This window comes from Rhineura floridana, chromosome 2 (genome assembly GCF_030035675.1).
Source record: "Rhineura floridana isolate rRhiFlo1 chromosome 2, rRhiFlo1.hap2, whole genome shotgun sequence".
In the NCBI taxonomy this organism is placed as follows: Eukaryota; Metazoa; Chordata; class Lepidosauria; order Squamata; family Rhineuridae; genus Rhineura; species Rhineura floridana.
Window position 1 is genome coordinate 166,100,904 of NC_084481.1, and position 15,405 is coordinate 166,116,308.

At 42.0% G+C, this 15,405-nt stretch overlaps 1 protein-coding gene across 1 annotated transcript in view; it reads left to right on the forward strand.

Moving 5' to 3' along the window:
* The window catches only part of CDAN1 (codanin 1), an 83,848-nt gene that overhangs the window by 64,108 nt on the left and 4,335 nt on the right, over positions 1-15,405 (forward strand). The window contains exons 19-26 of the mRNA XM_061611278.1: positions 1,029-1,132; positions 2,986-3,135; positions 3,523-3,586; positions 6,318-6,396; positions 9,104-9,261; positions 10,374-10,481; positions 11,026-11,089; positions 13,805-14,010. Coding sequence (XP_061467262.1) covers positions 1,029-1,132; positions 2,986-3,135; positions 3,523-3,586; positions 6,318-6,396; positions 9,104-9,261; positions 10,374-10,481; positions 11,026-11,089; positions 13,805-14,010 — 933 coding nt within the window. The remainder of the gene's footprint in view (positions 1-1,028; positions 1,133-2,985; positions 3,136-3,522; positions 3,587-6,317; positions 6,397-9,103; positions 9,262-10,373; positions 10,482-11,025; positions 11,090-13,804; positions 14,011-15,405) is intronic.

Genomic DNA, 15,405 nt, shown 5'->3' on the forward strand with positions numbered 1-15,405 from the left:
AGGCTGGATTGTTTCAGGAAGGAATAACATAATTTCTGCCATTCCAAAGAAATGGGGTCAAGATTGGTGACTGAGTTTTCCTTTTCTTTTATCTGCTTTCTGACCTACATAGAACTGTCAGTTATGCTCAGAGTTCCCCATGGCCTGAAAGCACTTGTTTTAAAATATGCTTTTGTTTTGTGAGGCAAAGTGTTTTGTAACCACTTTCTTTACCTTCTTGCCTGCCTGTAGCTTCACTTGCTCCCCCACCTCCATGCACCACTGCAGTAACAATGCGTATAGTGTTACCAGTCCAGTAGTTTCAAGGGCATCATGGCCTGTGAGAGCAGCGCTTCCACTGTGTTGGCCAACACACTCAGCTTACAGCCCACAGTGAAGAAGGGCTGCTTTTGCATGGCTACTCTATTCCTTGGGTTTGTTTTTTCGTTCGGTACGTGCAGGCCTGCACTGTTTGGTTCTCGTAAATCAAGGTGGCAGGTTAGCTCGCTATATTTAAGTGCAGTGACTTGGCTAGTTATATTTATGTTGCTTCTGCATGCAAAATAGTTAGTCCTCCTTCTGTCAATCAGACCCTTTTATCAACTTGCACTGTGCTACATTTTTTGTATAGTGGCGTATATCTTATACTACCAACTTTGTGTGAATTGCAAACTTGCAAGAGGTAATTAATCTCTAGGAAGATAAAGTTGGGGAAAACCTGAATTCACTGCCAAGCCTATGAAATATTAAAGCAGCATCATGTGAAATATGATCTTCAAAAATGAAGGCATAGCTGCTTTGGATGCAGGTCAGTGGATTGAAAGTGCAACATCCCCCCTTTTGATTCCTCTCTCTCCTTCCACCATCCCCCCTTTTGTGGGCTTTTTTTTACCACAGTTGTTTGATATTCTCTTCTAAAATGCCAATCAAATTGAATTTTAAAAATACATAGTGTTCAAATACTCTTTAGGATTGACTTGTGTCGGGACAGGGGATCATATGGAATATTCTGGTTTCTTTGGGATTCTTGTTCTTCCTCCTTTTATTAGGCAGAGCTGCAGCAAGCCTTCTTCCACAATCAGCCCCCATCTTTGCGGAGAACCGTAGAATTTGTGGCAGAAAGAATTGGATCGAACTGTGTCAAGCACATCAAGTAAGGGGAGGAAAGGGTTCCTCTAACCTGCTGGGTTTCATGAATTGCCTGGTGGGGAGAACTGAGGTACCCTCTTGATGAAAGACTTTTGCGCCTTGTGTTAATCTATAAGAAGACAGATTTAAACTGATGGAGGGATATGTGTCTGTGGGTTTACTGGTAGGTCTCTTATATCTAGTCTTGCACTTCCTTTACAGTAGGAAAAGTTGTCAGTAGAACAAATTGTAATGGTGAATTCTGAAATGGGAGAACTCTTGAGTGAGATCATTATTAAGTGTCATTGTTGAGCTTTCTTTGGGTTTTCCTTGCTTGAAAGGGCCTTCTTGGTGCTCTCTACACAGAAGCTTGCTTGGTTCCTCTCTTGATATTTTGGTGCTAGGCAATTTTTTCCCCCTTGGCGTTTTAATCCTCTATACTCTGCTTTTAAGCTCCTGTGTGTTTGCTTTTATTTCTGTTTGCTTTTGTAACAGTGTTTTTATATTGTAGTGTGTTAAGGTTTTTGTCTTACAAGAATTTTAATTACAATAAAATAAATTAAGCTGTCCTGAGAACCTATTGTAGGGCAGTATATAAATCCTTTAAACAAATTTCCCCAGAAGAACAATTGTACTGCTTTCTTGGGTCCCATCATATATAACATTTCTAAGCCAGCAAATCCTGGTCTGTTGGATTGGCAGTGACGGAGACGTTCAAGGGCTTCTTCTTCTCCCTCATGTGCCCAGCTTCACAGCAGATTTCCTAGTTTGTTAAACCATAGTTCTCTTGCGATGTCACACTGGACCTAGGTGGGTTTAAAATCATAGAGCTGGAAGGGGCCTGTAAGACCATCAAGTCCAACCCATTACTCAATGCAGGAATCCAAATTAAAGCGTGTCAGCTGCCTCTTGAAAGCCTCCAGTGTTGGAGAGCCCACCACCTTCCTAGGTAATTGATTCCATTGTCGTATTGCTGTAACAGTTAGAAAGTTTTTCCTGATGTTCAGTTGAAATCTGGCTTCCTGTAAGTTGAGCCTATTATTCTGTGTCCTGCACTCTGAGATGATTGAGAAGAGATCCTGGCCTTCCTCTGTATGACAACCTTTCAAGTACTTGAACAGTGCTATCCTATCTCCCTTCAGCCTTTTCTTCTCAAGGCTGAACATGCCCAGTTCTTTCAGTTTCTCCTGATACAACTTTGTTTCCAGCCCCTGATCATCCTTGTTGCCCTCCTCTGAACCCGTTCCAGTTTGTCTGCATCCTTCTTAAAGTGTGGTATCCAGAACTGGATGCAGTACTCAAGATGAGGCCTAACCAGTGCCAAATAGAGGGGACCTAATACTTCACACTATTTGAAAACTATACTTCTGTTAATGCAGCCTAAAATAGTATTTTCCTTTTTGGCAGCCACATCACACTGTTGGCTCATATTCAGCTTGTGATCAATAACAATCCTAAGATCCTTCTTGTATGTAGTATTGCTGAGCCAAGTGTCCCCCATCTTATAACTGCATTTGGTTTCTTTTTCCTGGATATAGAACTGTGCACTTTGTAGAACTCCCCCTATTGCTCAAAGGCATGAACGTAGTTCCCTCTTGGGAAACTTTTAAACAGCTCTGTTCCCAGAAGTGACCCCTAACATTCCTGCCTTTTGCTTGAGGTGGTAGCATAGAAATTTATTCTGGAGTTCTGCTTTTTTTCCTGAGAGTTCAGGATTGTACTTCAGTGTTTGTTTTCATGAAGTCCAAGCCACTCACACAGGGTTTAAGCAGTTCCTACAGACTGGATTCAAACTGTAAAGATATGTATTGTGTAGTTAAATCCTCGGGAGATATTTTGTTTTTTATTCCCCTACTCTCTTACTTTTGCCTTTCACAGGGCAACTTTGGTAGCAGAGTTAGTGAAAAGAGCTGGGGTCATATTACATGAAAAAGTGAAGGCAGAAGATGCCAATTTTGACAGACTTCTGGATGAAGTGTGCCCTCAGCTGTATGAAGAAGGGGCACAGGCTCTTACACAAGGCAAAGAGTAAGGAGCAACAGCCGACTGATTTAAAAAAAAAAACCCTTTCCAGTTCCCTAGTTGTCATGCTGCTGGCCTGGGCTATCACAGTACATGGCTACTTCAATTCTAACCTTGGTATCAGTCAGGTTAATTCCTTCAATCAAGTCACGGAGTGATTTGCTAAGCTATCCCTCTGGCTTTTCAGATGGAGGGACCCAAATATAAAGGGAACTGAGTGGGAAATGGTTATGGACGCAGCTGCTTCCAGCACTATGAATTCATCTGAGGTCATCTTTTGGGACGGATCCCTGGGGAAGTAGTGGAGGCACTAATAATCCAGATTTTCTAATTCTGTGTTTTTCAAATATTTTAGGTTGTGCTTTTTATAATGGTTCCTATGTTCCCTTACAGATTTTGCAGGAAAAAGGCCCCTGAGGCTGTGAAAATGCTGCTGCCGGAAGAAACATCTGCAGCAGTATGTATATTTTAGAATATTTGTCCTCTCCCCCCCCCCCCGGATTTCTTTTTATTGCTTTTTCTTCCCTGGAAAATTGTGCTTTTCTGACATGGATGACTTAAAATTGGTGGAAACCAAAAGCTAGCTTTGAACCTGATACCACCAGGGCCAACAAGATGCCAGCATGGTTAACGAGCAAAGTCAAGGAAGCTCTTAGAGGTAAAAAGTCTTCCTTCAGAAAATGGAAGTCTTGTCTGAATGAGGAAAATAAAAAGGAACACAAACTCTGGCAAAAGAAATGCAAGAAGACAATAAGGGATGCCAAAAAAGAATTTGAGGAGCACATTGTTAAGAACATAAAAACCAACAACAAAAAATTCTATAAATACATTCAAAGCAGGAGACCATCTCGGGAGGCAATTGGACCCTTGGATGATAAGGGAGTCAAAGGTGTACTAAAGAACGATCAGGAGATTGCAGAGAAGCTAAATGAATTTTTTGCATCTGTCTTCACAGTGGAAAATATAGGGCAGATCCCTGAACCTGAACTAACATTTCCAGGAAGGGATTTTGAGGAACTGAGACAAATAGTGGTAACGAGAGAGGAAGTGCTGGGCTTAATGGACAATATAAAAAGTGACAAATCACCGGGCCCAGACGGCATCCACCCGAGAGTTCTCAAAGAACTCAGATGTGAAATTGCTGATCTGCTAACTAAAATATGTAACTTGTCCCTCAGGTCCTCCTCCATGCCTGAGGACTGGAAAGTGGCAAATGTAACACCAATCTTCAAAAAGGGATCCAGGGGGTATCCCGGAAATTACAGGCCAGTTAACTTAACTCCTGTCCCTGGAAAACTGGTAGAAAGTATTATTAAAGCTAGATTAACTAAGCACATAGAAGAACAAGCCTTGCTGAAGCAGAGCCAGCATGGCTTCTGCAAGGGAAAGTCCTGTCTCAGTAACCTATTAGAATTCTTTGAGAGTGTCAACAAGCATATAGATAGAGGTGATCCAGTGGACATAGTGTACTTAGACTTTCAAAAAGCTTTTGACAAGGTACCTCACCAAAGGCTTCTGAGGAAGCTGAGCAGTCATGGAATAAGAGGAGAGGTCCTCTTGCGGATAAGGAATTGGTTAAGAAGCAGAGAGTAGGAATAAACGGACAGTTCTCCCAATGGAGGGCTGTAGAAAGTGGAGTCCCTCAAGGATCGGTATTGGGACCTGTACTTTTCAACTTGTTCATTAATGACCTAGAACTAGGAGTGAGCAGTGAAGTGGCCAAGTTTGCTGACGATACTAAATTGTTCAGGGTTGTTAAAACAAAAAGGGATTGCGAAGAGCTCCAAAAAGACCTCTCCAAACTGAGTGAATGGGCGGAAAAATGGCAAATGCAATTCAATATAAACAAGTGTAAAATTATGCATATTGGAGCAAAAAATCTTCATTTCACATATACGCTCATGGGGTCTGAACTGGCGGTGACCGAACAGGAGAGAGACCTCGGGGTTGTGGTGGACAGCACGAAGAAAATGTCAACCGAGTGTGCGGCGGCTGTGAAAAAGGCAAATTCCATGCTAGCGATAATTAGGAAAGGTATTGAAAATAAAACAGCTGATATCATCATGCTGTTGTATAAATCTATGGTGCGGCCGCATTTGGAATACGTGTACAGTTCTGGTCGCCTCATCTCAAAAAGGATATTATAGAGTTGGAAAAGGTTCAGAAGAGGGCAACCAGAATGATCAAGGGGATGGAGCGACTCCCTTACTAGGAAAGGTTGCAGCATTTGGGGCTTTTTAGTTTAGAGAAAAGGCAGGTCAGAGGAGACATGATAGAAGTGTATAAAATTATGCATGGCATTGAGAAAGTGGATAGAGAAAAGTTCTTCTCCCTCTCTCATAATACTAGAACTCGTGGACATTCAAAGAAGCTGAATGCTGGAAGATTCAGGACAGACAAAAGGAAGTACTTCTTTACTCAGCGCATAGTTAAACTATGGAATTTGCTCCCACAAGATGCAGTAATGGCCACCAGCTTGGACGGCTTTAAAAGAAGATTAGACAAATTCATGGAGGACAGGGCTATCAATGGCTACTAGCTGTGATGGCTGTGCCGTGCCACCCTAGTCAGAGGCAGCATGCTTCTGAAAACCAGTTGCCGGAAGCCTCAGGAGGGGAGAGTGTTCTTGCACTTGGGTCCTGCTTGCGGGCTTCCCCCAGGCACTTGGTTGGCCACTGTGAGAACAGGATGCTGGACTAGATGGGCCACTGGCCTGATCCAGCAGGCTCTTCTTAACCTCATGATCATCTAAAATAGTCAGACCTTTTAGCTGAAATGAACAAGCAGCTGAAACGTTAAGCCATTCTTAAAATCTCAGCATCCTCTTTCAGTCAGTCTTGTTTAAAGTACATGTAACAGCCCCCAACTCTTCGGTTCCAGTAATACTCGTCTGCATTTTTTGCAGCTAGAAAATAAAATCGTCTAATTATCATATTAGGCTGTTGTTTTATACTCTTCCTAATCTATATTTTAGCATCAGTACCCATATTTCATCTCAGCAGGAGGGTGAGAGACCAAAATCAGTCCTCGGTTTTCTTTTGAGAACAATTTTGTATTTGTATTCATGTATTTGCTGTAGTTTTGTATTGATTTGTTGTAATTGCTTTGTCCAGTTGTTGATTGTGTATTGCCAGCCTTGAGCTTATCAGTGGAGATGATTATAAATCTCACATGCTCTTCCACCCAAGGTTTTGAGCTGTGCAGCGAATATTGCAGTGGAACTAGCTACTGAGAAGGCCTGTACTTGGCTCACCACCAATATCTCAGGTAGGCTTGTCTGCTCTTTGTATGAAAGAATCACATAGGTTTTATTTGGATATCTTGACTTTAAAGTTTTGCACAAATCATTAGTAGATTGGCTCTTTGGACAGGCCTTTGGGATCTCCGGGGTGGGCTAATTTTTCTGTGATTGTTTATTGTTTCTGATTGCCCTACATAGTTTTACGCCTGCATTAGTGTTGACTGCATTGTATTTTATTCTGTAATTATATTGTATTTTATTGAATTTTAATATGTACGTCGCCTAGAGTGGCTTCGGCCAGATAGGCGACACAAAAATTAAATTTATTATTATTATTATTATTATTAGATCTGGGCTAGTGTGGCTATACAGGGTGGACAGAGATGGTATGAGTGACTAGGTCACAACTGACTTACAATGCACAGAACTGTGTACCTTTCATATAGAACATATGGACAGTATTAAACTATTGCCATCCCATCAGCACGAGGATTTCTGCTTGCTCAAGTGGACTTTCCTCCCCTCTCCTCCCCCCACATGCCCTGTGGCCTCCCCAAAGCGACTCCAGAGGGTTGGGGGAATCCCTAGAACAGATTTAGAAGGGTGCACATATTTGAGTCATGCACATGTTTGAGTCATGCTGGGCTAGCTAGCCTCTGGAAGTAGGAGATTTCTACTTAACTCATCATCCTTCCAAACATCTAGCTTTGTTTTATAAAAAGCAACATGTTTGTTAAATTTATATCCCACCGTTCCTCCCAAAGGAGCCAGGATGGCATCTGTAATATAGAAATTAAATTGCCTTGGGTGGAGTTGGGATAATGCCCATACTTACATTTATTATTTATTTATTATTGATTTATATCCCACCCTTCCTCCCAGCAGGAGCCCAGGGTGGCAGGTACTTCAGGTACCAAGGACTGCATCTTTTGGGCAGACCTCTTAAGTAGTTTGAATGCTGTCATACGTTATTGTTGATTTAAAGCCATATGCAATTCCCAGGTCTCAAGAAAGCAGGTGATAAAAGCAGGGTTTAGGGGTTTGGGGAAGGGACCTAATGTGCTTCTGTGCTGTGGGCAAAGAGATTTATCCATCTTTGTTGTTGGGATCAAAGTAGCCTAGTAGAGAAATGTAATGGTGTAGTGGCAATAAGGTTTGTGGATACCATGGACCATGAAAAAGACAAATAATTGGGTGTTAGAACAAATTAAACCAGAACTATCACTAGAAGCTAAAATGATGAAACTGAGGTTATCATGCTTTGGACACGTAATGAGAAGACATGATTCACTAGATAGAAAAGACCATAATGCTGGGAAAAACAGAAGGGAGTAGAAAAAGAGGAAGGCCAAACAAGAGATGGATTGATTTCATAAAGAAAGCCACAGATCTGAACTTCCAAGATCTGAACAGGGTGGTCTACAACATATACTATTGGAGGTCACTGATTCATAGGGTTGCCATAAGTTGTAACCGACTTGAAAGCACATAACACACACAGTAGCAATAAGGCAATACATGGTGCTCCAAGATGTATGTGATGCTTCAAGGCTGTCTCACAGGCCCATGGCTTGCAAGGAAAAATAAATGGTGTTGGAGATGCCGGTGTTGTTAGAGAGAGAGAGAGAAGCAGAAGCACTTGGTGCAGGGATGGCAGCTGGAGAGAGAACACATTGTGTCTTGGTTTCATTGTCATTGACCATGGTATCCTCTGGGATAAGATCTGGAGAAACTGTTTTATGATGATTCTGGCCCTTCCTGGAGGGATAACTCCTGAAGGTGGCATTGGGGGACATGTTCATCCCCTTGGCCAGTGGCCTATAGGGTTCTACAAGTTCCCATCTTGTCATCCATGCTTTTTAATATGGATCATATTGGTGTTTGATGTTGGGTGTAATCAATTTTATGGATGACACTCAGGTCTGTCTCTCCTTTCCATCAAACTCCTGTGAAACTGTTGAAGTTCTGAAGTCAGTATGGAGATGGTAATGGGTTAGATGAGGGTTAATAAAGTGAAACTTAATGCAAGATGCTCCAAGCCAGTAGAAAAGACAATCTGGAAACAGGGCTTCACCTCGTGCTTTACCCCTAGATGCTAGCTGATGGCTGTGCAAGAAGGATCTTTGCCCAGTATAAGCTGGTGTGTCAGGTATCTGTTTCTTGGAAGGGCAGATTTGGCAGTGGTGATTCATGCCTTTGTTACATTACATCTGGACTACTACAATGCACTCGACATGGGGCTGCCTTTGAAAAGTGCCTGGAAACTTGTCCAGAATGCGTCAGCTGTGAAGTTAACTGGAGCTGGGTATTGGGCACACGTTACTTCACTACTGAAACAACTTTTCCCGGCCCAATTCAGCAAAAATGATCTGTCCTTCGCTGGCAGCGTGCAGGTTGGAGGGTGACTCAGAAGGAGTAGTAGAAACAGAGAAAAGGAGTGGCCCCACCCCCTTTTGGCTTTGCCCCCATCTACTGCCAGCATGCAGACCCTGACAGATTACTCCTGCCTTCTATTGCTCACACATATGCTGCTGGCCCCCTGGAAAGGAGTCACATTGCCTCTCTACGGAGTTATCAGCTGTGGAGTAGATGCCAAGCGAATGTTGAAATAAAGGTGGAACCACATAATGTTGGTGGTGAGGCGAGATGTAAGTGGATTGATATATGCAGTCGTGCCCATTTTTTATTTTCAGCGTGTGAAGATGAATAAGTATTCATGCTTTTTCCTTATAGCCTTGATTAAGAAAGAAGTAAAAGCCACCTTCGGTCGCATGCTGAAAATTCAGGTGCCTTCTCTGTCCAGTACCAGTGATGGTACACAGAAGAAGAGCTGCCCCCCCCACTGCCCGCATCGGACTGCCTTCCCCTCTCAGATCATCAATGAAATCAAGGTATGGATCTGCCACTCTCTCCTCTTGACCTCTGTTATATTTATTAATGGTATTTATATGCTACCCAGTGCAAAGTTCTGGACGGCTTACAGTAAAAATAGAATATAAACGTAAACAATAAAATATAACCAGGAAATAAATTAAACAGATTTTAGATTTTAAAAGCCTGTGAAAATAAAAATGTCTTCACCTGGCATCAAAAAGGCTACAAAGTAGGCATGCCAGATGAGCCTCTCCGGGGAGAGCATCCAACAAGACCCTTTCCCCAGTAGCTAAGTATTACACCTCACTTTGCAAGGGCAATCAGAGGAGGGCTTCTGAAGATGATCTCAGGGTCTGGGGGTCCATGTGAGAGGAGGTGGTCGTTTAGGTAACCTGGTCCCAAGCCTGTTCCTGTAGTTCCTTTATCTACTGGATAAAGCCACTACCCCCTCCCCTGCTTCCCAGCATCCCTGTCTGCAAGGAGGCTTATTTGAGGGGGCAATCGTGTTACGGAAATATGCAGAGTAATTCAGCGGTCTGAGTTGTGTGTGTGCCAGTATGTGTATTTACCTAAGTAGCAGGCTTTTACCCTACATTTAGATCACTGAGACTTAAGACTTAGTAAAATAAGAAAAGCTACTTTATTTATAGAAATACATAGTAGATAGGAAAGGCATACCTAGTTCTAACTAACTAAGTTGGAGGCACAATGCCCAGACTTGGGTATTGCCCTCATGGCTCAGGAGAGAGAACAAAGACGAAGATGTCTCCTCTCTCCTCGGACAGTAGAAGAGGAAGATGGAAGAGGGGCAGGTCAGCTTCCCTGAGCATATCAGTTTACAACAGAAGGAAGTTAGGTAGAGAAGAGCACAGGTGAAGGTCGGCAAGGCTAGCCAGCTGAAGGATCCTAACTCTCTTCCTTCTGAAATACAAACAAAAGAACCCAAACAGGAGTTGCTCTTGCCCCACTTCCAACAAATGGGTAGGATGGAGCTGATAGTGCTGCCCATCTTTCTTGTCCTGTCTCAGGCTCCATTGTGGTATTGTGTCTTTTCTGTGTGGTTAGGAGAGCTCTCTAGAACCCCAGAACATATATGTGCATTCTGAGTCACAAATGCTGTCATATCTAGGAAGTGCTTTGCCTTGCTGTGGGCCCAAGGGACCAAGATGAAGAAATCCAGTTTGTCGATTTGGAAAGTTTGTTGGGAAGGCTGAGCCAGACACTTCGATGCAGAAAGGTAGAAATAGGTGTATTACATGCAGAATTATTTCCAAGCTACCCTTGTATTGACAATTGAATTAATTTGCTATCTCCAGCACACAGAGGTAGGTGTGTTTGTTTGTGTGTGTGTGAGTGAGAGAGAGAGAGAGAGAGAGAGAGAGGGAGGGGTGTGTGTGTGGGGGGGGGAGAAAGGAATGTTAATGTACTAGGGCTCATCATGGCCTAAGTTGTGTTATGGTCCCTGTGAGCATTCTCATTTTTCTCAAGCCATTTCTAAATACAAGCCCCCTCTTAAGGCACCTTTTAGAAAATTTGCTTGGAATCATAAGCACAAAATACTTGGATATGAAAGATACATACATGTATTAGTTGTGGCTTTTTGAAAGGAATCAAATCCCTGTTGGCATGTATGTAAAGTCATAGTTGTGCCTGCCCTTAATTACTGGAATACGTGGAATACCCAAAATATAAAACGTTTCATAAGACTGCAGCCTTGGGTATAGTTCCCTTACCTGTGAAAGTATTTCTTGATGATCAGTTACCAGCCTTGTGTTTTTCAGTTCCTATGCCCAACATCAGAGCAACAACTGGCTAAGTGCACTGTAGAGCTGGCTTCCCTCCTAGGTAAGAACTGTACTTCTTATCACGGTTCCTCTCTCTTCCCTTTTTTCGTTTGGACCACTGGCTCCCAAACTTTTTCTCCACAGATGACTTGGTGGACCACTTTTTTTTCTGCCTATTTTAGCAATTGTAATGTGCTGTGCTAGATGCAGTATTATTTTAATTGTATTTTTATTGCTGCTTTCATTTTTTACATTGTATTTTACTTTGTTACAATTTGAATTCTATGGAATACAAATTGCAATACAATAACATGTAAGATAAGAAATGAAAGAAGCAATGAAAACACAATTAAAAATAAATATGAATATTTAATGCAGAGGTGCCATGGATCACCTGAATCTTAGAATCATCATCCAACCCCCTGCTCAGTGAAGTAATCCAACTTAAAGCATACACGACAGGTGGCTGTCCAGTTGCCTCTTGAATGTCTCCAGTGCTGAAGAACCCACCACCTCCCTAGGTAATTGGTTCCATTATCGTACTGCTCTAATAGTTAGGAAGTTCCTGAAATCTGGCTTCATGTAACTTGAGCCCATTATTCCGTGTCCTGCACTCTGGGCAATCCAGAAGAGATCCTGGCCCCCCTCTGTGTGGCAACCTTCCAAGTACTTGAAAAGTGCTATCCTCAGTCTTCTCAAGGCTGAACATGCCCAGTTCTTTCAGTCTCTCCTCATAGGGCTTTGTTTCCAGTCCCTTGATCATCCATGTTGCCCTCCTTTGAGCCTGTCCCAGTTTGTCTGCATGTTTCTTAAAGTGCACAGTTCGGAACTGGACACACTACTCAAGATGAGGCCTACATTGCCAAATGGAAGGGAACTAGTCCTTCACGCGATTTGGAAACTATATTTCTGTTAATGCAGCCTAAGGTAGAATTTTTTGCACTGTTGGCTCTCATGAAGCTTGCAGACCACTGGAGGTCCACAGACCAGTTTGGGAACCCCTGGTTTAGACCATCTCATTTTTGAGGAATGGCTATCTTGAATGGTTTGCCCTGTATCAGATCCTCAGGATGTGGTCACATAGTGCAAACAAATGTAATAAATGCCAATTCACATACTTTTTATTGACATGGGATTTTATTCAACATAGTGTTAAGGCAAATTCTGCCAGCACAAAGATTTCTCCTTGTACAATGAAATCTTCTCTCCATCTCCTCTGTCCATGCCCCCCCCCATCTGTCCTGTGTGTTCCCCCAACCCTGGGAGGAGATTTGGGGATGGTGTGAGATGCACATGGGTGGAGGAGGGGGGAAGTCCTGCTGTGCAAGTGGAGGTCATTCTTCTTGCATAATTATTTAGTTGAATACCACCCTAGGAACTTAATTTCCATGTGGGTTGGAGGAGGAAACTAAGAAGTTGTAAGATTTATTGAACAGGGCCCTAAGTTACAGGGCTAAATTATCCAAATGTCACCTATCAACTGTTCTACTCAGCATTGCAGATGTTTTTTTAAAAAGAATGGTTATTCCATAGCAATTGCTGCAGCTTGCTCTGAAAATTATTTATTTACATTTCTCTCTCACTGTTGCTCAAAATAATTTAAGACAACATACTTTCCAACTCTCTTTTATCCTCACACCAACCCTGTAAAGTAGATTAAGCTGTGAGTGTATGGTTGGCCCAAGGACACCAAATAAGCTTCATGGCTGAGTAGGGATTTGAGCCTGAGTTGCAAGAATTCTAGCCAGTATACCATCCTGTCTTTCGCCTCAAACATTCCTCCTTTCAAATTTTTATTGGCTTCATTTCTTTGGGATGATCTTCAATTATTTCTGTCAATAGCACAATCTATATTCTTTTTCCTTAAATGCAGGGCCATTCTTTTAGGTTTTATCTTACAATAGCTACAATACATCCTTTGCTTCCTCTTGAGTTTTTTGAAAGTTTCCTTATGATACTAACCAAGACTGATTTTAATACATATTATTATTTAATATGTTAGCATTATTAAATGTCACCCTAGGCTCCTTCTGGGAGGAAGGGTGGGATATAAATTTATTAATAATAATATATACTCCTGTGGCCCATGATTTGTATTGGCATTATAATTTAAGATACTATTGATTATATCTCAAGAGTTGAGGTGGAGCCAGCAAACTGGGCAACATTCCCCTCCGTGTCTGAAAATAATATTCTATTATCTTTACCTATCTGTTGGTTTCATGCCTATATTTTCATCTGGTCTAGGCAGCTGGGATGGTGTCACTGTTCTTGGCTGATAAAGTGATTCATGAGTGACTACTCTTAAGATACTTAACACAGTGTTAGAATGTGGTATTTAAAACAAACTTTCGCAGACTACAATAAGTGAATATGAACTCAATCAGTTGGGCTCCTTGGTACAGATCTGTTTGCATAGCGTGACACTATCTGAATAGGCAATGGATTCAACCAGAGATCAGATGACCGATTATCTGTACCCCCCCCCCAAAAAAACCCACCATACTATTGTATGTTTGAACCTGGGTTTGGGTCAGTGGCTCTGCTTAATAATTCATTGGCATTATTTAAAAATAAATTGTTTTTTAAAAAAGAGGGGATGTGGGAGCCTCCTAACCTGGGAGGACTCCCCTTACCCACCCCCTGGAGGTTGAAGCCCTGTCTCCTCTTAGGTGAATGGAAAGAGTTGCCATCTTCACAAAATGTCACACACTCTTGACTAAAAAGAATTTTTGTGGGCAAGTCCAGCATATCTTTCTATCTCAGTTGCTTTTAGTTTCAGATTGTGTTCCTATCCATGGGCTGACCTTTCAATCCCCAAAGAAGCAGGAGCAGCAGCAAGCAGCAAAGAGCCACGTCATCTCTAGCCTTCTGAAATCTCTGCTCTCCATCTGGAAAGAAGACTTTCAGGCACCTGTACCATTACAGCTGATCTTCAGTAACAAAAACATTGCCTACCTTGCAGAGAACAAACAGCATCAGGTGGGGCTCCTGGATGCTTTTATAGCCATTAAAAACCGCCTTGTACTTGTAGCTTTTGACTTAATCATACAGGTAAGGTTGGGGGATGCTTGGCTGCAGCTGTTCAGCAAGCAGCGAAACAGGAAAAGTGTCATGTAGTGTTTCTGCAAAGGTGCCAATTGTGGAAACAAGCATTTAATTCAGGAATTGCCAAACTGGCACCCATGAAGGCCTTCCTTGGTATCCTTGGGGACAAGATGTATGTGTAGAATGTGTGAGAGGGGGGTAAGTATATATGAAGTGTGTGTGTGAGAGAGATACATGTGTGTCTGTGGTCTGGGAGTGTGTGCTATGTGTGGTGGTGTCATGTGCCCTTTTTCCTGGTACTGGGGAATGCTCCCTGTTGTTAGATAGCAACAGTGTCTGTGTGTGTGAGGGAGGAAATCAGTATTCTGTGATCTTCACTATCAGGACCCAGCAGGATGAAGATGGCTTCCTGACAAGCTATTGTCCCTGGGTGGAGGTAGCAGTAATTACTCTCTCTCTCTCATTTTGAATTATGCCACACTCACACAGCGACCATGTTTGTGTTATGCACCCCCCTCCATGGTAGCCATTTTGTGACTGGTGCCCACAGCTCTTTCTCAAAATTAGAAAAGTGCCCACTGGTCTGAAAAGGTTGGTGTCCCGATTTAGTCAAATGACAGATGAAATGACAATCTGTGAAGAAATGTAAGAACATGGTGCCAAGTCCCTTAAATTAATCAGTGTGAGAAAGCTAAGCTATTCAGTATAGATATGTAAAAAATAAAGGCTGGAGTTAAATGGCAATGAATTTTTAAAATTTTTAAAGTACAATTTCTCTAACTGAATTGTCACAGTACTTTTTGCATTCCATTGCTCCTTAAATGCAAACTTTCCTTTTTTTTAATGGGTGTGTTTGTGTACCTAATACTTCATATACCTGATGAAGGAGGGTATAGTCTTTGGTTGTTGTTGTTGTTATGTGCCTTCAAGTCGATTACGACTTATGGAGACCCTATGAATCAGCGACCTCCAAGAGCATCTGTCATGAACCACCCTGCTCAGATCTTGTAAGGTCAGGTCTGTGGCTTCCTTTATGGAATCAATCCATCACTTGTTTGGTCTTTCTCTTTTTCTGCTCCCTTCTGTTTTTCCCAGCATTATGGTTTTTTCTAGTGAATCCTGTCTTCTCATGATGTGTCCAAAGTAGGATAACCTCAGTTTCATTTATTTATTTATTTATCTATTTAATTAGATTTTTATACCGCCCGACTAGCACAGCTCTCTGGGCGGTGTACAACAAAGTGCAAAAATATACAAAAATTCCATAGTAAAATACAACAACAATGTAAAAGAATAAGAAAACTAAAAGCAATTACAACACATATTAAA